The sequence below is a fragment of the Crocodylus siamensis genome, chromosome 5 (genome assembly GCF_052110815.1).
Source record: "Crocodylus siamensis isolate JL-2025a chromosome 5, ASM5211081v1, whole genome shotgun sequence".
In the NCBI taxonomy this organism is placed as follows: domain Eukaryota; kingdom Metazoa; phylum Chordata; order Crocodylia; family Crocodylidae; genus Crocodylus; species Crocodylus siamensis.
Window position 1 is genome coordinate 161689258 of NC_143399.1, and position 22275 is coordinate 161711532.

The 22275-nt window shown below is 45.4% G+C and overlaps 1 protein-coding gene across 4 annotated transcripts in view; it reads right to left on the reverse strand.

Annotated features, from left to right (window-relative positions):
* The window catches only part of C5H7orf78 (chromosome 5 C7orf78 homolog), a 39765-nt gene extending 17871 nt beyond the window's left edge, over positions 1 to 21894 (reverse strand). For 2 of the 4 annotated variants that reach the window (XM_090046896.1, XM_090046899.1), the window contains exons 1-5: positions 21703 to 21894; positions 19117 to 19578; positions 7903 to 7987; positions 5348 to 5487; positions 3582 to 3661 (exon numbers count right to left, since the gene is read on the reverse strand). In XM_090046896.1, coding sequence (XP_089903022.1) covers positions 3582 to 3661; positions 5348 to 5487; positions 7903 to 7987; positions 19117 to 19557 — 746 coding nt within the window. In that variant the 5' untranslated portion in view covers positions 19558 to 19578; positions 21703 to 21894. The remainder of the gene's footprint in view (positions 1 to 3581; positions 3662 to 5347; positions 5488 to 7902; positions 7988 to 19116; positions 19579 to 21702) is intronic. The other 2 variants (XM_090046897.1, XM_090046898.1) reach the window with 2 other exon arrangements.
* Between the last annotated feature and the right edge of the window lie 381 nt (positions 21895 to 22275).

A 22275-nucleotide genomic window follows, 5' to 3' on the forward strand; every position in this document is an offset into this window, starting at 1 on the left:
GTTAGGGATGGTCCTGCTTTGAGCAGGGGAATGGACTAGATGACCTCCTGAGGTCCCTTCCAACCCAATTTTCTATGATTTCTATGATTCTAAGTACACCAGGATGAAATATGTTCCTATTCAGAGCACAGCTTAAGGGATGCAAGTAGGATATAAGGATATATTTTCAGGATAAATTAGGATATATTTTCACCCTAAATGCATGACAAAAGCAAGTTTTGATTCAACTAATCAACATGCCATAACTCTAGATAAACATCCTAACTTTTCAATAGAGAGGTGGCTTCTATTAAGAAAAACTGTCAGCAGGAAATGCAATTTAATTTCAGCAACTTTTCTATTCACCTACAGTAACAAATCTCAGTCATATTGTGGTTAGAAATCAGGAAACCTATATCACGTACAGAATGACTGATGATTAAATCAGGAGATACATTGTCAGATTAACCACCTTCACTTTCTAAAGGTTCAGCTACAGCTTTTAGGTACACTGCAGCTCTATATCTATGTACATCTATATGAAGCTCTGAGTGTAAATACCTGAACTACCTTTAAACAGTATAACTTGGATACTACAGTTTAGTTGTAACAGCAGGGACCTCAAAATAGTCCAAATTACTCTGCTTTTTTACTTCTATTAAGTTCCATACTACTACAGGTAGAGTCCTCCCAGTACTACAAGTTAATTCAGTTACAGCTACCTGGCATATATCTACATTATGTTGCAGTCTACAGTGACTAAGAAACCATGCGCTGCTGGAAGATGGGAGAAGCCTGCATGATAATGGATACTTTGATTGGACAGGAATACCACCTCATTCAGCAGTATCTGTGTGCAGGGGTCCCAATTTTCCTGTGCAAGTAGCACAACAGTTTGTGGGTATATCCCATTCCTGAGGATTTCTACATCAACACCCAAACAGCATGCTATTTTACCACCATTCACTGCCCCCAGTCTTCTCCCATCAGGAGTGCCATCTACTGTTGACAATCCCTAAGCAGCTCTATACTCAATTTCATAGGAAACAAATGACAGCATCATAACTGTCAGGGGATCAAGGGGAAAGGGAGTTGGTAGTGGGGATCTACTGCCACACCAGGAGGATGAGCTAGACCTGGAATTCTCCAGACAGCTCTTAGAGGTCGAGAGATATGGTTGTCATAGGTGTCCTAAACTACCCTGAAATCTGCAGGGAGGAACAGTCAGCCAAATCTAACTGCTCACATTTGTTCTTAACCTGCATACAGAACTGCCACCTAACACAGGAAGTATATGATCCCACTAGGAGAAATGCCTTGCTGGACTTGATGTTAGCTACAGGGGATGACCTGGTGAGGAATCTGCAGGTACAAGATAACCTAGGGGATAGTGACCATCAACTGATTAAATTCACTATCTGATGAAGGGTGGGTAAGCTAACCAGCAGGGCTGAAGAGCTAGACTTCAGAAAGGCTACCTTCAGTGTGCTCAGGAGATTAGTTAGTGAGGTGCTAAAGCTCAAGAACATTGGCAAAATGGGGGTCCAGGAAGAGTGGTCATTTCTCAAGGGAGCGATCCTGTGGGGGCAGAAGTAGACAATCCCATTGCACATAAAAGGGGGCAAAGGGGCCAAGAAGCCCTCTTGGCTGAACAGGGAAGTTCAAGAAAGCCTAAGGGCAAAGAAAGAGGTATACAGGCTGTGGAAACAGGGGGTAGCTACCAAGGAGTATACCTCCCTGGCTCGCACCTGCAGGGAATCAGTTAGGAAGGCCAAAGCAGGATTAGAACTTAGGCTGGTGACAAAAATTAAGGACAACAAAAAGCCCTTCTTCAGGTATACAGGGAGCAAAAGGAAGGTGCAGGGTAGCATAGGACCCCTACAGGACAAATTAGGGCAATTGGTGACAAAGAAGATGAACAAAGTTGAGCTCCTCAATGAGTTCTTTGCATCTGTATTCCTAGACACAGACCAAGACAAATCTCCCAGTTGGATCACTGACAGACACAGGAGGGGCACCAGCCCACCAACTGTTAGCACCGACTTAGTGAAGGGGCACTTGGAGGGCCTGGATGAACTTCATCCAATGGTGCTGAAGGAATTGACCAATGTCATAGTGGAGCTGCTGGCACAGATGTTTGAGCACCCGTGGTGCTCCAGTCAGGTCCCAGAGGACTGGGAAAGGGCCAGTGTGGTCCCTATTTTCAAGAAGGGGAGGAAGAAGGAACCATGAAACCATAGGCCAGTTATACCTCTATCCTTGGGAAAACTCTGGAAAAAAATGATTAAGGATCCCACTTGTGGGAGCCCTGTAGGGGAAATAATGCTGAAAGGAAATCAGCACAGGTTCATTGCAGGTAGATCCTGTCTGACTAACCTTGTTTCTTTTTATGACTAGGTCACAAAATGCTTAGGACTCAGGAGTTGAGGTAGATGTCATCTACCTAGACTTTAAGAAGGCCTTCGATATGGTATCTCATTCTGTTCTCGTAAATAAACTGACAGGCTGTGATGTAGATTATTACATGTTTAGGTGGGTGGCGAATTGGCTTAGGGGTTGCACCCAGAGAGTGGTGGTGGATGGGTTGATATCGACCTGGAAAGACGCGAGCCGTGGAGTCCTGCAAGGCTCAGTCCTTGGGCTAGTGCTATTCAATGTCTTCATCAGTGACTTGGACAAGGGTGTGAAGAGCACCCTGTCCAAGTTTGCAGATGATACCAAATTATGGGGCAAAGTTAACACACCAGAAGGTAGGGAATGGATCCAGGTGGATCTGGACAGGTTGGAAAAAGGGCCAGAACAAAATAGGATGCAGTTCAACAAAGACAAGTGCAAAGTGCTGCACCTAGGGAAAAAGAACCACTGACACTTACAGGCTGGAGGATGACCTTCGCAGCAGCACAGCAGTGAAAAGGGATCTTGGAGTCATAGCTGACTCCAAGATGAAATACGAGTCAGCAATGTGATGAAGTGATCAACAAGGCTAACCACGCTTTATCATGCATTAGCAGGTGCATGATGAACAGGACTAGGGAGGTGATGCTTCCCCGCTATGCGGCACTGGTCAGGCTGCAGTTGGAGTATGCATCCAGTTTTGGGTGCTGCACTTCAAGAAGGATGTGAAGAATCTTGAGAGGGTTCAGAGGAGGGCCACTCTTATGGTCAGAGACCTGCAGACAAGGCCCTACAAGGAGAGACTGAGGGACCAATACCTCTTTTGCAAGAGAAGACTGAGAGATGATCTTGTGGCTGCCTATAAATTCATCAGGGAAGGCAGCACGGAATAGGATATGCTCTATTTACTAGGGCACCCCCTGGAGTAACTAGAAACCATGGCCATAAATTGATAGGGAGCAGATTTAGGTCGGACATTAGAAAGAACTTCTTCACAGGAAGGGTTGCCAGAATCTCCCCTACCCTGCGGGTCTTCAAGTGGAGACTGGACAAGCACCTAGCTGGGTTCATCTCACCCCAGTGCTCTTTACTGAGGTCCCTTCCGAACCTAACATCTACAAACTGCTCTGCACTCTGCGCTAGCAACCATGATTTGGTCCTCCAAATACAGTGGATTAATGGTACAAGAATACTAAGTCATCACCTACCCATGTTGCCAGATGTTACTTAACCTTTCTTCCACACGATCTAAGAATGCAGTGTAGGCACCACGCCGCCTTTTGTGTCTCTAACAACAGAATTAGAAGGAAAAACAAATTAGAGCAATTAAATAGATGAGAGGTCACTGACATATGAATATTTTTAACATGTCTAAGGAGTGAGCTGAAGACCCAGCTCCACAGACATGCCTTCACATGTGAATCAGGCAGCAATTATGAAAGGATGTGTCTAAATAACATCTTCATTGTGTCCTGAGAGAGATATCCCAAGCAAGGCCCACCCACCTGCTCCTGTTTGCACGCACCAAATCTAGGAATACAGCACCTAAGTCATTCCAGGGGCACACTACACCCACTTTGAAAATGTTGATTGACAACATGCTTGAGAGAGGCTTGTGGGAACACCGCAGTGTGTCCTTACTACCACATTTTTTAATCTGGCACATGCAAGGAAGGAGCAGGTGGGCAAGCCAGACCAAGATCAAGCCAAGGACATGGTGTAGACATACTCCAAACCAACATCATAACTGAGGGTGAGTGAGAGAGACAAATCTGATGCTGTGTCATGGAAGCACCTGACGGTGAACCTGAACTATGCCAGCAGCAGCCAGCTCTTTGAGTCTACAGGTTCAAGTAATACTTGCTTGGCATCCCCGTGCTCCTTAGCTTTCCAGTGCTCAGCACAAGCCCCACTCTTCCCAGGGTGCTAAAATAGCTAGTTATGCCTGTTCTGAATGTATGTCTAAGCACTTGATTGGTATGTGCAAATTCAGTACTTACTACATTTAGATATGGAAACTATTGTTGTTATTATATAGATACAAATATATTAGGTACAGAAACATCCATCTTCCTCATTCTTCCAAAAGGATAAACTCATAGCTTAGTTCATTTGCTATTCATACCATTTCTTTAAAGCAATGCATCTGCAAAGTCTCTATTAACATTAATGGTAGCTGAGTGCATGAACCAAGAATTCTTTTCATATCTAAAGAATTCATCACTAAATGTTTAGTTCATGTTTATGAGCCATCACAAATATTTCTCCTCTGAAATAGCCTACATCTGGCACATAGATTTTGGGCCCCACTGAGCATTTTTTTGTGCATGGCTTCCTTGGCAGTAGGGAGAGGTAAGTTTACATCATTGCCATGTACAGTGTTGTATACTTGTGCAGTAAAGATTACACTTTTAAAGCATCCTTCAATAATTTCAGCTCCTACTCTCATAAGTGGGAGTCCCACAGCCAACCCTCCCCCAGGTACAAAACTCTATTCCAGGGGTAGGCAATGTTTTTTGGCTGGAATGCCGAAAAAACCACATCTACCTCAGAAGGTGCCGGAGTGCCAACATGCCGGAGCCTGGAGCAGTTGTTTGCAGCCTCCCAGCTGCAACCGGCCCACGGAGCCCAGTCTCCTTGCAGCAGGGCTTGCAGCCTCTCAGCCACCTGCTGGGAGCAGCCTGGGCTCCATGGCTGGCAGCAGCCTCTTAGAGCCCCGGCTGGCGGCGGTGTGCCAAGCAAACTGGCCTTGTGTGCCATGCTCAGCACACGTCCCGGGGGTTGCTGACCCCTGCTCTATTCTAAGAGATGGAATGAACTGCTAGTCTAGTTGTTGCGGTTCTTACTCTCTCTAGGAACAATCATCTGCCCACCACTAAGGGCATGAATCAAAACCTTTTGAAATCAGTTCAGGTCAGGAGTAAAACTTTTCAGCAACATAAAGGCAGATTACTTGGCTCAGAATACAACTAACCGTAAATGAGGCAGATTTGGGTGGCCAGGGGTTCTTTGGTAGAATTAACCTGGAATCCCACTTGCATTCACGAGACTTGTAAGTAACAAATCTTCGGTCAACATCTTTTTGTTTTTCTGTCAGTGGTTCCAGTCTGTAAACTGAAGAAATTAAATGAACAACTTACTATTAGACGGTCCAGGCTCTGCAGACTATCCTGTTATCAATAGTAGCTCAAGAATTATTAGAATTTGGAAATCTGGGCCTACAGCAGATAGAAGTTTGAAAGAGAATCCCAGAAACAGGAGTGAAAAAATATATGCATTTTAAAAAATAACCATCTCGCCCAGACCATTGGTACGGTGTATACATACCGTAGCCACTTGATTACGAGTAATTATTTAATTGCAAGTAACACATGCTTATAGTAGTTAGCAGCTACATTAGTTACAGTAAAAACACTCCTCCCTCTTTACATCCGAGTACTGTAACAAAGCTACAGCCAACACTGGATGGCACCTGCATAATAAAGACAATGCATATGGAGTTCAAATCCATTAAATATCATGAACTGTATAGATCAGCTGCATCAAGCAGGGACTGCCCAGTATTTGGCAAGTGCTCTGGTATAATCCTTTCTTGGGCTTCCTAACTTCCACTGGGGACTATTCCTCCATAGGGTGTCAAATTTGGCTCTTTTGGACACCTCAGTCATAGGGACCTAGGACTGAAAGGCACTTCCTGGACCATTTGAATCCAGACCCCTGTATTGACAGGCAATTATAAACCAAAGGAATTGCCAATAGTGTGACTTCTTACTCTCACCTCCAGCTACAAGGCACAATACCTGGAACATCAAGACCATCCTATAATATGCCATAGGCCAAAGCAGAGGATATGGGGATACTGCCATTGCAATGACAGGGAAGCGGCTGGACAATATATGCTCATACGTTCATAATAAAAGGACCTAAAAACAAAGAGTAGGAAGAACTGTTTATGTTAGACTAGTCTATTGAACTTCTGTCCCAGATCCCCCTCCTGACTCAAGTTAGGCTGCAGTCCCCTGGCATCCCAGGAGCCTTTGCAGCTCTTCAGCTGGCTCCCCTCCACCAACTCACTTGGTGACTGGGCTAGCCTTGGTCCATGTTGTTCTGCTGTTTCATAGTTGGTAGGGTCGGAGGGGACCTAAGCAGATCATCTAGTTTCACCTCCTGCCATGGGCAGGAAAGGATGCTGGGGTCAAACGACTCTGGCTAGGTGACTATCCAGCCTCCTTTTGAAGACCCCCAGGATAGGAGCGAGCACCACTTCCCTTGGAAGTTGGTTCCAGGTCCTAGTCGCCCTGACTATGAAGTAGCGCCTCCTGATATCTAGCCTGAATCTACTCTTGGTCAACTTATAGCCATTATTCCTTGTTACTCCTGGTAGTGCTTGGGGGAACAGGGACTCTCCCATAGCCTGCTGGTCCCCCTTGGCCAGTTTGTAGATGGCCACCAGATCCCCCCTCAGCTTCCTTTTGTGGCCAAGGGCTGGGCCAGCACTGCCCCTGGGCTGTCACAGAGCTATGGCAGCAAAGCCTCTGGTTCCCAGTCCTGGGTCCTGCCTGCACCTCTCAGCTGAACCAGGTGTAGGGGGGATCTGTCCCCACTCCACTCCCCCAGTCAGCATGGCTGGGGTGAGGCTGTGCAGCAGGGGCTTCCCCACTTCCCCATTGCCTGGCCCACCTGGCCAGCACAGCTTCACTCCACAGCCCTGTCCCACCACAAGCTGGCAGCAGCAGGGGGTGGGGAGTGGGCAAAGCAGAGACCCTACCCTAGCCCCCTCCTGAGCCAGTACAGCTGGGGGGTCATACAGCAGGGGCATCCATTCCCTGACCTGCCCTGACCACCTGACTGTTGCAAACAGAAGCCACAGCTCAGAGTCCGGCTGTCCACCATACCAGGGGTGGGGGAAGGGGGTGGGGGAGAAGGGAAATGTGGGGCCCCCCCAGATTGCTGGTTCAGGGTGGGGGGCAGCCTGGGGAAGCAGGGTGGGGGCTCTGGCTGTCAGGAGGTCAGAGGGGGAATAGGGAAAAGCTGAGCCAGAACAGCTGAGGGGTCTGTGCAGCAGGAGCTTCCATTTTCTTCCCCTTCCCTCTCCCCTGCCACCACTGTATCTGACCTCTGGCAAGGGACAGGTCAGGAGACAGATTTGGTGCTGGCTCCCCGCTTCCCTGTGGCTAACAGCAAAGGGTTGGGGCATATGCCAACAGCCAAAAAAGGGACCGCCCCTTTTGGCTGGGCTCAGCTGCCCTTGGCAATCTCCGGCATGCTGGGAGGCATGCAAGTGGATGCTGGAGGGTGTGCAAGTGGAGCCCCCACCTTCTGGCCTCAGCTAGCGCAGGCATCTGCCCACCTCCCCCCCACCAAAGGGCAAATGTGTGTTTCCATCACTCCTGATTCAATCTAAGCAGCTTAGACAAACCTGTGTAGATTGGATCCATTCTGCTGTGGGCTTTTTGAGTGTCTGTAATTAGCCTGAATGTATATTAAACATCCTTGGTTCAATTAACTTCTGTGTTAGAAAAGACTTACCTGTGTTTAAATTCTGTGATTTGAACTTCAAATTGAAAGGGTCTCTGGCGTAACTTGTCACAAATTCTGGCATATTAGCTTCAGACTGCATGTGAAAAGGAAACATTTCAACGTCATCTTGACAAAACCACATGTTGAAAATAGATAAATGTGTTGAAATTAGGTAAGATATACCGGTATATCAAAAAAGGCTTTTCCAATTTAAAAAACACAAGAGGTTTAAGGTTTTATCCCCAGCTGGCAAAATCAAAAGAGCACTATTGATTTTAATGGAGCCACACCATTTTACATTGGCAAAAAAGTTAACACTAAGTTTAGTTATTCAGAAATAAACTGTTTTGTGGCAGAAACCATTTATTTCTTTTGTGTTTTTGAACAGTGCCCAGTACATCGGCCCCAATCAATGATGGTGCTTCTACATGGATTACCAGGGACCCAGGTTTTCCATTTCCCACGGGAAAACAAAGTAAATCATGATTTTACTTTTTACCAGAGGCAAACCTGTATTTCTCATTTTACTGGAGAAACCTGCAGATTTTGCAGTTTTGGAAAGAGCTCTCTGCAGGCTGGCAGAGTTCAAACCTTCAGGGGGCTGGGAGGTAGTGGCAGGGCAGGAAGGCAGGGGTGCAATATGTATGTATATGCACATGACCCCAGGCAGCCTGGAGAGCAGCTCCCACAGGTAAGTGGGGGGGGGGATTGAAGCTCCCATAGAGAGGGAGGGAAGGAGGAAGGGAGTTGGGTAGGGCTGGGGCAGTGCCTGGGGCCTGGGGCGTGGTTGCAGGGCCCTGGTGGGAAGCAGGATGGGGCTGCAGGCAGCTCATGTGGGATGCAGGGGGTGGGTGGGTGGGGGCAGGACCAGCTCCCCACTGCTGTATGCACTCCTGGGGGGACCTGTGCTCCTCAGATCTGTGCGCGGGACAGGGGTGGGGGTGAGCTGCCTGTTGCAGGCTCAGGCAGAGGAGTGGGGCCGGCTCCCCACTGCTGCTCACACTCCTGGGGGCAGCCAGGACCTGTACCTCCCAGATCTATACATGGAACAAAAGCTGCATGCTGCCTACTTCAGGCTCGTGCTCTCCACCCTGTTGCCCTCCTCTGGGGCCTCTGCAGCCCAGCATGTGCAACCTAGCACTGCAGGGAACAGGTGGAACCACACAGAAAGCTGCCTACCACTGTGACCTCCACACTGCCTGCATCCCCTGCATGCAACCCTGCACTGCCATCCCCATTGCAGCAGTGCAGGCAGGGGACATGTCAGCAGAACAGTGCAGAGCTCACAGCAGCAGGCAGCTTCCTGCACAGCTCTGCTGTTCTTTGCACTAGGCTGCAAAGGCCCTGGGGGGAGGGCAGCAGGGTGGGAGCCCAAGCCTGAAGTAGGCAGCACACAGCCCTGCACACAGATCTGGGGGGGGCATGGGTCCCTCCCATCCTCCAGGAGTGTGCACCATGGTGGAGAGCAGCACCACCTCCTGCCCAAGCCTACAGCAGGCAGCAGGTGGGGAGCCAGACTCCGTGTTCTGCTCCGTTGCAGCAGCCACTGCCTCCTGCCAGGGGCATGGGTCTATGGACCCAGGTCCCTGGCCCCATAGCCCTGGCAGCTGAGGGGCCCCTCTGGCAGGGCTGGGTGCACAGGACCTGTGGATGCGGGGTGAGGAGCACCAGCAGGGCTGGGGCGGGGTTGTGGTGGGGTATGAGGGACAGAAGTAGGGCTGGGGGGCCTTTCATTTTAACCACAGATTTGGAGGTTTTATCAGATAATTTGTGATGTTTTTATCAGGTAAAACCAGGATTCCTGATAATTACTGCAATAAAATTAAACCACCACCATGGCAGCATAGCATGTTTCCACAGAAAGGAGTCCACAACCTAATATTATACCACAGTGGTGATATATCTTGAAGTCAGTAGGTTAAGCTGTTTGTATAAAGGGAATCCTTTCCTTCAGTTTCCATATGCCACCCTTTGTGAAGCCTCAAGAGAATGATTAACGAAGTCCACAATTATGTGTACTTTGGTGAGCGTGGTAATGAGAGAACTTTGAGAGGGTTTAGAAGAAGGTTGGAACAAAGTAGCCATGGAGCTACAAACGGACACTTTATTTTAAAAGATACATTTTCCTTGGCTGGAAAGGGACTCTGGGTTCAAAATGGATAAGACTGAAAACAAGAAAACCAATAACATTGCCTGGATTTTGAGGGCACCTTTAGTTTGGTCGACTGCTTTAGATTGAACTGTCTCAACACAGAAGGCTTTCCTGTATAAAGCAAGACCCTGAAAAAACAGACCTTCTTATGTCTTAGAATCAATTAACATAGCCTCTGAACATATATTCATAGGAAAAAGACCAGGATTCAGGGAGTAAGAACTGGTTCTGACTTCTCACCACCTTCTGCAGTTGTGTCCTCCCTTGTAAGGGAAAGAGAAGGTATCAGAGCCTGTGATCCACCTGCATGTATTTACTTGACTATAAGACAGGTTTCCCTCCCCACCTCCTGAGTCAGCACAGGGAAAAAGCTCCTTGTTTTACATTTGCATACAAGGAAATATCATTTAAAACAGTATCCTTAAACCACTGCCAAATAGCACGAGCTCAGTAACAGAAACCAATTATGAACTTGATTAAATGCAGCTAGCATGGAGTATGACTATAAAGCACGTGGCCCATATTAGGCAAACATATTAATGGGAACCTACCAGAAGGATAGGTTAGTGATGCTCACCTGAATAAGATACAGTAGTGTAGAAATTTTCTAACAAGATCATAGATAATACTGTAGAAATCATCTACAAAGCAAGACTCAGCATTTCATGAACACAGCCTGATAAGACTCTGGAATGACTAAACCTTAGTCGTCTTAAAGTCTGAAGCAATCAAGGATTAGTTAGCATTTCAAAAACAAGCACATAGCCAAAAACCAGTTTGAACCAATTAAGGGTCTCTCAAACTGACCTGATATCTTGTTTTCTTCCACAGTGGAAAATTCCCACCTGCACGCGCATCTTGTCTGTAAACTATAAAATGCCTCTAACAGTTTTATTGGGGGCCTCTGAGTTCGCTCAGGGTGCCCAGCATGCCGAATAAATTTTGAGACAGACAGCGACTCTGTGTCTTTGGGAATAGCTCCGCAAGGGGTCACAGTAGCACCCATTGTGCAAAGTGCCCATTCTTTTTCCAAGTCATGGTGAGCCACTACACTGAATATATTTCAATTTCCTTTCCACAGTTGAGCTATGCCTTTCTTTCTCATTTCCAATGATCCCTGTTTACTCACCAGCCCTACATGTTTGACAAATATCACCAAACAGGACCCCAGACATTTCACTCTGTCACTCTTCTTCTCAGCTTGTTGCATATGATTAGTGTAGCCATGCCCATCATGAGCTAGAACTGACCAAGGTTGCCCTGCACCTCATCAACATATATATTTTTTGAGAATCCCAGGACTCATGACAAGAATACTCAGTTTCAGTCACGAGTGGGGGGCTAATTAGCACATGGATCCTTCATGGGGGGGAGGGATAAAGAAAATGCCTTGTACTTGTTTAACTTATACTCAGACTCATGCAGATATATTGGAGACAAGGCCAAAGGGTCTTTGTGTACCCTATGCCCACAACTCAGAAGAACAGAATGAAAGTGTGAATTTAAACCACTCCACTGGTTCTTCACCCCCAGAGAATTCTGTGTAATGGCTTTAGGCCTGCTTTTCACTGATGACATGATACAAAGAAGCCCAGACCACAGGGAAAACCTGGGGTTGAGTCAAGGACAAGACAGTAAGAGTTTTTTACATAATGGGTGCATCAACACAAGGCTCGGAGCACTCCCAGCTGGGTCATGAGGAACTACAGGGATTTGGGAGTGGGGCTAAAGGGTCTGGGGGCACAGGTGGTGTTCTCTTCAATCCTCCCAGTCTTGGGCTATGGGCTGAGGAGGGAGAGGAGGATCCAGGTAGTTAACCAAAGACTGCAGCGCTGGTGTCATTGGGAAGGCTTTGGCTTCCATGACCACAGCCCGCTCTTTGGCGAGAGAGGCAGCGAGCTGCTGGGAAGAGATGGCCTCCACCTCTCCCCCCTGGGGAGGAGGCTCTTCTCAGCCAGGCTGGCTGACCTGCTCCACCGGGCTTTAAATTAAGCCTGCTGTGGGATGGGGGGACTACCGTCACTGCTGGCCCGCTAAGCAACCCTTGCAAAACCAGCAGGCCAAGGCAGTTAAGGAAGCCTACCCCTGCCCCAGCCCTGGTACAATCTGTGGGCAAGGCAAGAGCCCCCAAGGGGACACTTGCCTGCCTGTACACAAATGCCAGGAGATTGGGAATAAGCAGGAGGAACTCATCCTCCTGCTTAACACAAATAATTACGACATCATAGGGATAACAGAGACCTGGTGGAACTCCACCCATGACTGGACCATAGGTATAGACGGCTACACCTTGTACAGGAGAGATCAAGTAGATAAAAGGGGCAGGGTCTAGCTATGTTAAGGAAAGCTACATGTCCCTGTAAGCTGATATTGGTGACCAGGGTGGATGACTGGAGACCCTGTGGGTTAAAATCCGTGGGCAACACAGCACAGGGAACACAACGGTGGGAGTCTACTACAGACCTCCCACCCAAAGTCAAGAGCTTGACCAGGAGTTCACCCAGGAACTGGCTGAGGCTGCATGCTTCAGGACCATGGTTGTCATGGGTGACTTCAACTACCCAGACATCTAGTGGGAGTATCACTCAGCAAAATCCGAGCAGTCGCAAAGCTTCCTATCATGCATGGACGACCTCTACCTGACTCAAGAAGTCTACGGACCAATGAGAGGTAAAGCGCTGCTTGACCTGGTACTGGCTACTGGAGATGACCTAATCAGTGACCTAGTGATCAATGGGAAGCTGGGTAACAGTGACCATGAGCTGATCACCTTCATCATCTGCCGTAAAGCTGGCAAGGCAGTCAGCAACACAGAAGTCCTTGACTTCAGGAAAGCCGCCCTTAACACGTTCAGGAGGCTTGTCCTGGGACCATGACCCCAGGGAGAGGGGAATTCAGGAAGACTGGTTGCTCCTCAAGGGAGTGATCCTCAATGCACAAGCTACGTCTATTCCATCTTGGAGGAAAGGCAGCAAGAGGGCACAGCAGCCCCCCTGGCTCTCCAGGGATCTAGCAGGCCTCCTAAGGCTAAAAAGAAAGGCCTACAAAGGATGGAGGATGGGATTCACCTCCAAGGAGGAATATACTGCAGTGGTCCAGTCCTGCAGCGAGCAAACTGGGAAAGCCAAGGCTGCAACTGAACTCCAACTAGCTTTGAGTATCAAGGACAATGAAAAGTCCTTTTTCAGATATGTGGGGAGCCAGAGGAAAAGCAACAGAAACATTGGAACCCTGCTAAACCAGATGGGACAACTAACTCCCAGGAAAAAGCCAACCTATTAAATACTTTGCGTTGGTCTTTCATCACTCCCATGGGATGCCCATGCTCACTACAGGACAGGGAGGTCCAGGTGAGGGAGATCCTCTGACCTCCATCAATGCTGACCTTGTGAAGGAACATCTTGAAGGTATCCAGCCTCTCAAGTCAGCTGACGCTGACAATCTACACCTCAAGGAGCTGGTGAACATCATAGCCCAGCCCCTGGTACAGATCTTTGAGAAATCCTGGCACTCTGGTGTAGTGCCCAAACACTGGAAGAACGCCAATGTGGTACCTATCTTCAAGAAAGAGAGGAAAGTGGATCCAGCAAACTACGGGCCCATCAGCCTGACCTCTATCCCAAGGAAGGTCTTAGAAAAGCTTATTAAAGAGCTCATCCTTAATGGACTAGCCAACGCCAACATCCTGAGGGATAGCCAGCATGGGTTTGTTATGGGTAGGTCTTGCTTGACCAATCTCATTTCCTTTTATGACCAGGTGACCTATCACCTGGACAAGGGAGAAGAGATTGATGTCATATCTTGACTTCAAAAAAGCCTTTAATCTGGTATCCCCTCTTGGCGAAACTGGCCAATTGTGGCCTTGGGTTCACCACGATCTGCTGGCTGGGAAATTGGCTCTGGTCAGACCCAGAGGGTGGTAATTGACAGAAGTCAATTGTTATGGTGCCCTGTGACCAGTGGGGTCCCCCACGGCTCTGTCCTTGAACCCATTTTGTTCAACATCTTCATTAATGACGGGGACATTGGAGTCAGAAGCTGACTGGCCAAGTTCGCCAATGACATCAAACTTAGGGGCAAAGCATCCACATCTGAAGACAGGAGGGTGATCCAGGCTGACCTAGACAGGCTCAGCAAATGGGCAGATGAGAGCCTGATGGCGTTTAACACTGAAAAATGCAAGGTTCTTCACTTTGGGAGGAAAAACCTGCAGCATCCTTATAGGCTCCGTAGTGCTACGCTGGCTAGCACTATGGAAGAAAGAGACTTGGGGGTCATCATTGGCCAAAAGATGAACATGAGCCTTCAATGCGATGCTGTGGCTAGTAAAGCAATCAAAACACTGGCTTTCATCCATTTTTGCTTCTCAAGCAAATCCTGGGACATCATTCCCCTTGTTCCAGGTAGACCTAAACCCTCAGGCCAACCACAATTTCTTCCATTCAATAATAGGCAAATTTTACTGATGCACAGTTTAGAGTAATGCAGGCAAAGCAAGCAAAATGCTGGCGTGCATCCATAGATGCTTCTCAAGCAAATCCCAGGACGTCATTCTCCCCTTGCACTTGGCCTCCAGCTGGAGTACTGTGTTCAGTTTTGGGTCCCACAATTCAAAAAGGATGTGAAGAAGCTTGAGAGAGTCCAGAGAAGAGCCACATGATCAGAGGTCAGGAAAACAGACCTTACAACGACAGGCTGATAGCTATGGGGCTCTTTAACCTGGAAAAGCACAGGCTCAGGGTTCATCTGATGGCCATCTATAAGTTTATTAGGGGTGACCAGCAAGATCTGGGGGCAGAGTGCCCCCAGAGTGCCCCAAGGGATGACAAGATCGAATGGTTAAACTGCAAGACCATTTCAGGCTGAACATAAGGAATAATTTCTTTACTGCCCAAGCCCCCAAGGTCTGGAATAGCCTGCTATCGAAGGTGGTTCAAGCACCTACATTGAATACCTTCAAGAGAAAATGTGACGCTTATCTTGCTGGGATCCTATGACCCCAGATGACATCCTGCCCTTCAGGCGGGGGGCTGGACTCTTCCGAGGCCCCTTCCAGCCCTAATGTCTATGAAATCTATGAAATACGTGTAATTAATATGCATTAATAAACACCGGGGCTTATTGCTCCAGGGTTTTTTGCTCCTGGGTGCTCCATTTGAACATGCATTCAAGAGCAAAAATACTTCAGAACATATTGCTCTGGAGTTTATTAGTGCGCAGCATGTGGAGCCCAGTCAGAGAAGCCCAGACTGGCAGGGGACCCAGGGGTCAGCCTGCCAGCTCAGGGATGCTCTGACCAAGCTCCACATGCTGCGGAGTGGCTGGCTGAGGCAGTAAATCTTAAGGATGAAAGAGTAATAGCAAAACTGTTCCAGTAAATTTCCATTTATAGTGAAGCCCTTATTAACTGTCTACCAAACTTGTATCCCTCTACAAGGGAATCTTTTAGGGTTTGTGAGATTAAGGTAATTTCAGTCTGCTGATTAACTGAATCTCTGGTGGCATGATAAAATTTAGCCATTAGGCAACTGAATACTGTGTTCCTTGCAGTTTTTAAGTGGTACTTTTGTTTAGTCAGACCTGATGCTGGATTCCATAGATGGTGAGAGTACCTAGCTCTTAGCACTAGAGATGGTCAGAAATTTTCCAATTAAATATTTTGACAGAAAGTGCCAATTTCCCAAATGAGTGGAGTTCAATAGCTATGTACTTACAAGATTTAACAAAATTAAATTTCTGAACTCAACAAGAAACTTGAATGTGAGTCTCCCACATCCCAGGTATATGTTCTACTCAGAAAGCTCTTGGTTATTCTGAGGTAGGCAAGTGTCTCTATCTGCTTTTGTCACAAAAAAAAAAAAGATTTGGTTCTGCTCAAGTGAATATCGGGAAACTTAAAGACATTTTGAATGCATGTGCAATGGAAAAGCCAATTGCTACCCTAGTCTAGTAAACAGCCCCAGAACAATTATTCTTTGGAAAGATATTTTTCCAGCTATTTTAGTTTGTTTAATGAAAGATATCAGAAAGAACCTTATCTGCTTACACCCTTAAACCAACAGCTTTGAAAAGAGGGGGACTTTCCTTGAGACAGGATTCAGTTAGGTAATTTTCCTTTATCAGGTAACAGAGTGTATTTTCAATTTAAACAAAGTGAACTCAAAACAACAAGGAAGCTGAATTCTGGTGAAAGCAGTTTGGCAAAGGAACTTAGATCTTTGTTATAGGTCTGCCAGAAGGAAATAGGAAAAAGGCATCATGTTCCATGCAAAGGCGGTATGCAAAGATGACATGGGGTACTTGTTTTTTGTTTTTTCTTGTTTCGTTTTTAAACAGGCACTAAGGTTTAAATTTGTAGGTACAGAATGAGAATCAAAGATGAGGACTTTTTAAAGTAGATATTTCACTTTAAAACAGCAGGAAAAGTGTGTATTGTCCCTCTCCTCCCACCACTTTCTTTTTTTTTTCCTGGCAGTTTCTTTGAAAGACCCAGAGGACTGAAGACATGAAGCTTTGGAAAGGTTTCAGTTGAATGAAATAGTGCCTTAATCAGCTATGCTTTTTTTTAGCCACTTCTAGGGCATCTGAGTTAAATAGATGTTACAAAACCAAATTATTAGCCCCATATAACAAATCTGAATAAAAAGCACTTCACTTAAAACAATTCCTCTTCTTCAGCGATTTTAATGTCAAACCTACTAATTCTATGGTCATCCACAAATCTTCCAGGAAAACAATGGAGTAAATGTGATACATTTCTATTATGCAAGCAAAACAGACTTTTAAAAACACTGTGGCCTATTTCAAGCAAATAAAATTCAGCTAAAGGAAACTCTAAACCTAATTTTTCAACCCTTTCAAAAATCTCCGCTATGCATTTGGAGTTAAAATCTTGAAGCCACTCTAAAAGAAGTAGTATGGCTCATTGGTCTGAGTTAAACATATTTCACCCATGGATTTAACCAAAGACCATAGAAACATTCAAAGAATCTAGAATTCTAATGAAGAACTTTTACTGAACCAAGCATATAGAGAAGTTAGCCAAGTTTTGGGACATGAAGAGACCTTCCTCAGATCTTCTGAGGAATAATGAAAATAAAAAATATCGCTAAGAGCCCCTCACATCTTGTACATCATGGCTATAACAACACTCTAACCCCACTACAAAGAAGAACTTACAGTAAGAAACTAATACCAATCTCAACAGCGGCAGCAGAGTGGTTACTGAAGTCATTTGATTGCATCTAGTTCTTTATACCCAACAACTGAGATTCCACGAATGTGAGAGGCAAGGATTTTTGTGGGCAATATCTTTTGTTGAATCAACTGCATGGTTGAGATGGACTTAAGCTTTTGAATGTAGTGCATTCTTCTTCAGGTCTGAGGGGGAAAAAATGGGCACACCGATTCAGCTAATGGTTGTTTTAGTAAAGGCATGTGTCCCAAAGCTTACAATTATACTTGGCATGGAGAAAAACTCTTTACTTCTCTGTAACAAACCATGTGCTTGAATGGCTCTATATAAATAATAATACTAATAGATATGAGAACTCCAGATAGTGAGATGAGTAATTGCTGCAGTTGTGTTCTAATGTTATACCTTTATAAAATTTTCTTATTCCTATTTAATTATTTCTGGTAAACTGTTTTAATGAAATTGAGAACGAGAACGTTAACTTGTTCTATTTGCCAATAAATCAATAACGTATGGAACATGGTTAGCAGAGGAATTAGCACCAATGGTTAGCAGAGGAATTAGCAGAGGAATTAGCACTAATGCCTGACTCATGAGATCTGGGTCCAACTCTTCACCTGTGGGCACATCTACACATGCCTATTAAATGAGGAGCAATAAACTCCAGTGTTTATCACACCATAGTTTATTGTTCCCTGATGCCACATATACATGTGTGCCCAGAACTACAGCATGCTGAGGCAGGTCAGAGCATCCCCAGCTGGCAGAAGGCCCTGGAGAGTCAGCCTGCCAGCCCAGGGCTGCTCCGACATGATGTGGAAGGGCTGGCTGGGGCACAAGAGTGCAGGGCTAGCATGGCAGGCAGTCCACACACTGAAGCACCCTTATACTCCAGCCAGCTGGGTCAGCATGTAGATCTGTGCTGCTGAACGGAAAAAACTCCACAGCAGGGTAGTCCTTGTAAATACAAGGACTACCCTGCTGTGGAGTTCATTAGTTTCCTGCAGCCTAATAGGACCGCACGTGTAGACACTGAGACATTTACTGCAGAGCTAATTAGGCAGCTCCTTAGACAATAGCAGTTTTGTGTAGATGTACCCTGTTATAGTCTTTCAGAATCTGGAAGAGCTATTTACTACCTAATCCTAATCCTATTGAAGTTGATAGGAGCTTTTCTAAGGATATTTGGATCAGGCCCAAGGATATTTGGTATTTGGATCAGAATGGCTTTGTGTGGCAGATCCTTGTCTTCAAAATGGGCTGATAATATTTTCTCTCTCCCTCTCTCCCTTGTCCTTGCCTATTTCACCTGTAAAATCTTCGGGGAAGAAACTGTCTCTTCCCATCTGTTATATATAACATCTCTCACAATGAGACTGATCTCAGTGGGTATTGTTAAAGCAAATAAAAAGATGTAGGAATGAATAATTTTACTTAAAATATCAGACAACCTAAGTGGGCTTTATTTGTTTGGGAACAGGCACTGGAGCTAGGAAGCAGAGAGAAGGAAGGTAAGGATGAATAAGATGATCATGAACTAAACATGTCCATAATTGTAATTTTGTTCTTTGATGCAAAAACAAAAGTTTTCTAGCCATCTACAGACTGCACCAAGCCCAAGAGCTGAAATGAACAGCTAAATTAAAAGGCCAGATTTAAAATGCCTGAGGCCTCAATGAACCTTTAGGGTTTCAGTGAAACCGTTCAAAGACTAATACAGTTTTTCAAATTCACAGCTTGTGTCCAGCTATAGTAGAGTTAGTGACTGAATGCTTTTTGAAGAGTGACATCTAGTGGCCTAAGTAGTTATTCAGAATTTTCTGGTGACTGCAGGAGAAGAAGTTGGTTCAAAAGGGCTAGGAGTCGCATAACTTACCTGCCTAAAGTCATAGGGTTTGGGATCCTGGTATGTGCCAGTCTTATACTTTCCATTCTTTACAAACATTATCTCAGCTTCATATAAGCCCACCTGGGGAAACCTTGTGACAAACATGGGCAATTTCTTCTTCCCTCCCAAAGGAGGGAGGAACTGGCTAGAATATATCATAGATAGCTGCTGGATGGTGCCAGCTTTTGAGCTCTTGCTCTTCTTCAGTTCTTCTTTTTCTTTTTGACATGCCTGAGGTGGTGGTTGGGAAGTTTGATAAAGCTTGTAACTAAAATCAGGAGGCTGCTTTTGCCATGTATCTGAACCGGTTCTGGGAGGCTGCTTAAAACTCTGATTCTGTGCAAAGGCCAAATCCAGGCTTGCAGTAAATTTGATTTTTCTATCAAAGGAGAAGAAGGGATGTTTGCCTTTGTGAAGAATGGTCACCATTTCTGCTTCACGTGGTACCTGCTAAAGATAATAATTATTTTGACTTAGGTTGATAAAGCATTATTATATTTAAAATAACCAAATGCCTGTACTCATACTTAAGGTTGTTACTTAGCACCCTAATTTAGAACAGTAATATAATTGTGTGGCTCAGCTAGGATGAGAGGAAGATGATCTTGTGGTTAAGGGGCTAAAAACTGTGACTTAGTTCATCTTCTTGCTTATGCATAGATTCCAACTCGTTTTTATTCGATACTAGCCAATTGCCCGTCAAAAATGACAGGGGGCAGGTGGAGGGAAGGGGCAGCTGGGATGCAGGGCCACCACCTCCTGCCCCATGCTGCTGCTGGTCTGCCTCTTGCAGAGAGTGGGGTGGGGGAGCCAAGGCCAGCAGCCTCGGCTCCCTCACCCTCTGTCCGGTCCTCAGAGTGGCTTCAGAATCATGGTGGTGCCCCCCAAGCTTAGATTACTCCGATTGGCTGTTTCCGTCAGTCAATCAGAGTGCGAATAAAGCATTATGGACAGACAGACAGACAGACATAGGCTTTTATAATGTTAAAATAGTTTCTTATGTCCTATTCATCACCAGAGCTGTGTTGCCTTGTGGGGGGGAAGGGGGGTAGGGCATCAATCTGCAAACTGATCTGAACAAGTAAACACTTAAAGAGCCCCCTTAAAGTTAAGGGCATCAGGATCTGCCTGGTTTTGCCAGCTTGTCAGGACTTTGATCTTTCTGTGCCTTGGTTCCTGATATATAAAATGGGGATAGAGAGAGGTAGTTAGCCATATTAATCTGAAGTCAGACAGAGGTCAGGGCAGGGTGGTACCTTAGGCCATTTGTAGATATGCTCACCATTTTCTAAAACATGTTAACTGCTTCATATCACAGTTTGCATCAAATTTCAATTTGAATTAAGGGTTAATAGATTATTATTGACCATCAGCCCCTTAATAGACTCAATACACAGCATCTCTGTGTTGGCTTATATGCTTAGCATTTGGGGATGGAAATAATTAGGAGATGATAATAAACCTGTTTGAGCACTGCTACATTGTTGCACAGGTACCGAAAGTTGTCTAAAGTGCTGTTCATAGGAATTGACCTGAGTGTTGACCATTGGCAGAGACCAGGGAGTTTTCCCCCTTCTTCCAGACCAGTAGCCTGTGTGCTTGGGCAGGGCTGGGGGTAGTCAGGATAATGATGCTTAGTTACTGTGAGGTGTTGTTGGCACATTTGATTCTGTAAAGGTGTTATTTTGTGCCTGATAGCCTCTCTTGTGTTTCAAAAACCCAAATTGAGTGTCCCTTGTGAGGACTGATATTTGCAATGCTTATCTGCTAAATTCTTAAAAACTGTTTTTCCTAAAAGCAATGCTGTGTGTGTGTGTGTGTGTGTGTGTGTGTAACAAAGTAAATAAATAAATACAGTTTAAATTGCTTAATTCAGACTGCCCTAATCTGTACTCATTTTAATCCTCATTCAATGAGGATTATTAATTCAGACTGGAGCCAATTTTAATTCCAAGTACAGATGTCCATGTGTATATAGCAACTGATGTAGTCTGGATTATACCTAGGAAAACATAATATCTATAAATGGGTTTAGAGACTAATTTGTTCAGAGAGGCATAATGCTTTACAAGTGACAGCCTATTCAGTCAGAAGCAAACCCTGGCCCAAGTACACAGTCAAAATAACCAGCTCTCTGTCCAGTAGACAAAGCTGAAGCATCTAGCTTCAAGCAGTAAGTCTGCAACATGGCTGCTTATTTGGGAAGGTGGTGGGTAATTTGTTTCAAGATGAGAAACTGGCATAGTTATTCAATGATTTATAAATACTGTGCAATGGTTACCAATGTGCTCCTCCCTTTTAGGGACTCTCCAGGCTTTGTATTACAGCCAGGGAGTTTTTAAAGCCTCTTTTTCAAGCTTTAAGTGGGCCAAGGGGAAAATCTGGGATTACAATAAACACTAAAAGAAAAAGTTCACACATTTGCTAACCCTGTCAATACTATTACCATCTGCACACTTGACTTTTGTGTCTTAGAAACAGAAGTACCTAAATCCCAGGTGAATACAGGCAGTGACAACAACAGTGCAACTCCAGAGAGGCATTTGACAGAAAAGATTAAAGGACATCGCTTACCTCTCTCTCAAGTCAGTTCTTTCCGACAAACTTCACACGCTGTATCACATAGCCAGCCTCCTCCTCTGCACGGGGCCCGGGGAAGCAAAGCAAACAGATGAACTTGCAGCACATGTTTATTCCAGGAGCTGTTTATTCTTTTGTTGTACAAAAGAGCTGGAATGTATAATCTGCCCATCTGTGTTGCTAAGAAACAGGATCCTTTTTGCCTCAGGACTTAATTCAGAATTCAAAAATGAAAATAGTGACTCAGTTGACAGCATAAAACCAGCTTGAAACCTAGCAACAGGGCCATGGGTTCATTTCTATTGTTTCAAATGTTAGAAAACAAAGATTTTAGAGGGGAAATCTAATTGAAGAAAACAGAACAGCAAGATGAAAGGGAAGGAGAACTGTTGTATTTCAAGTTCTGCTAAACCATGGGATTTTGCTAAATTCACTTTCATGACTTGGAGGGCCGTGTTTGCTGTTTGTCAATTTGTCCTGAATACAAATTGTCTGTAAATCAGAGTGGAAGCATTATACACCAACTTAATATTCTCCTTGTATTATATGGCATAGGACAGCAAAATC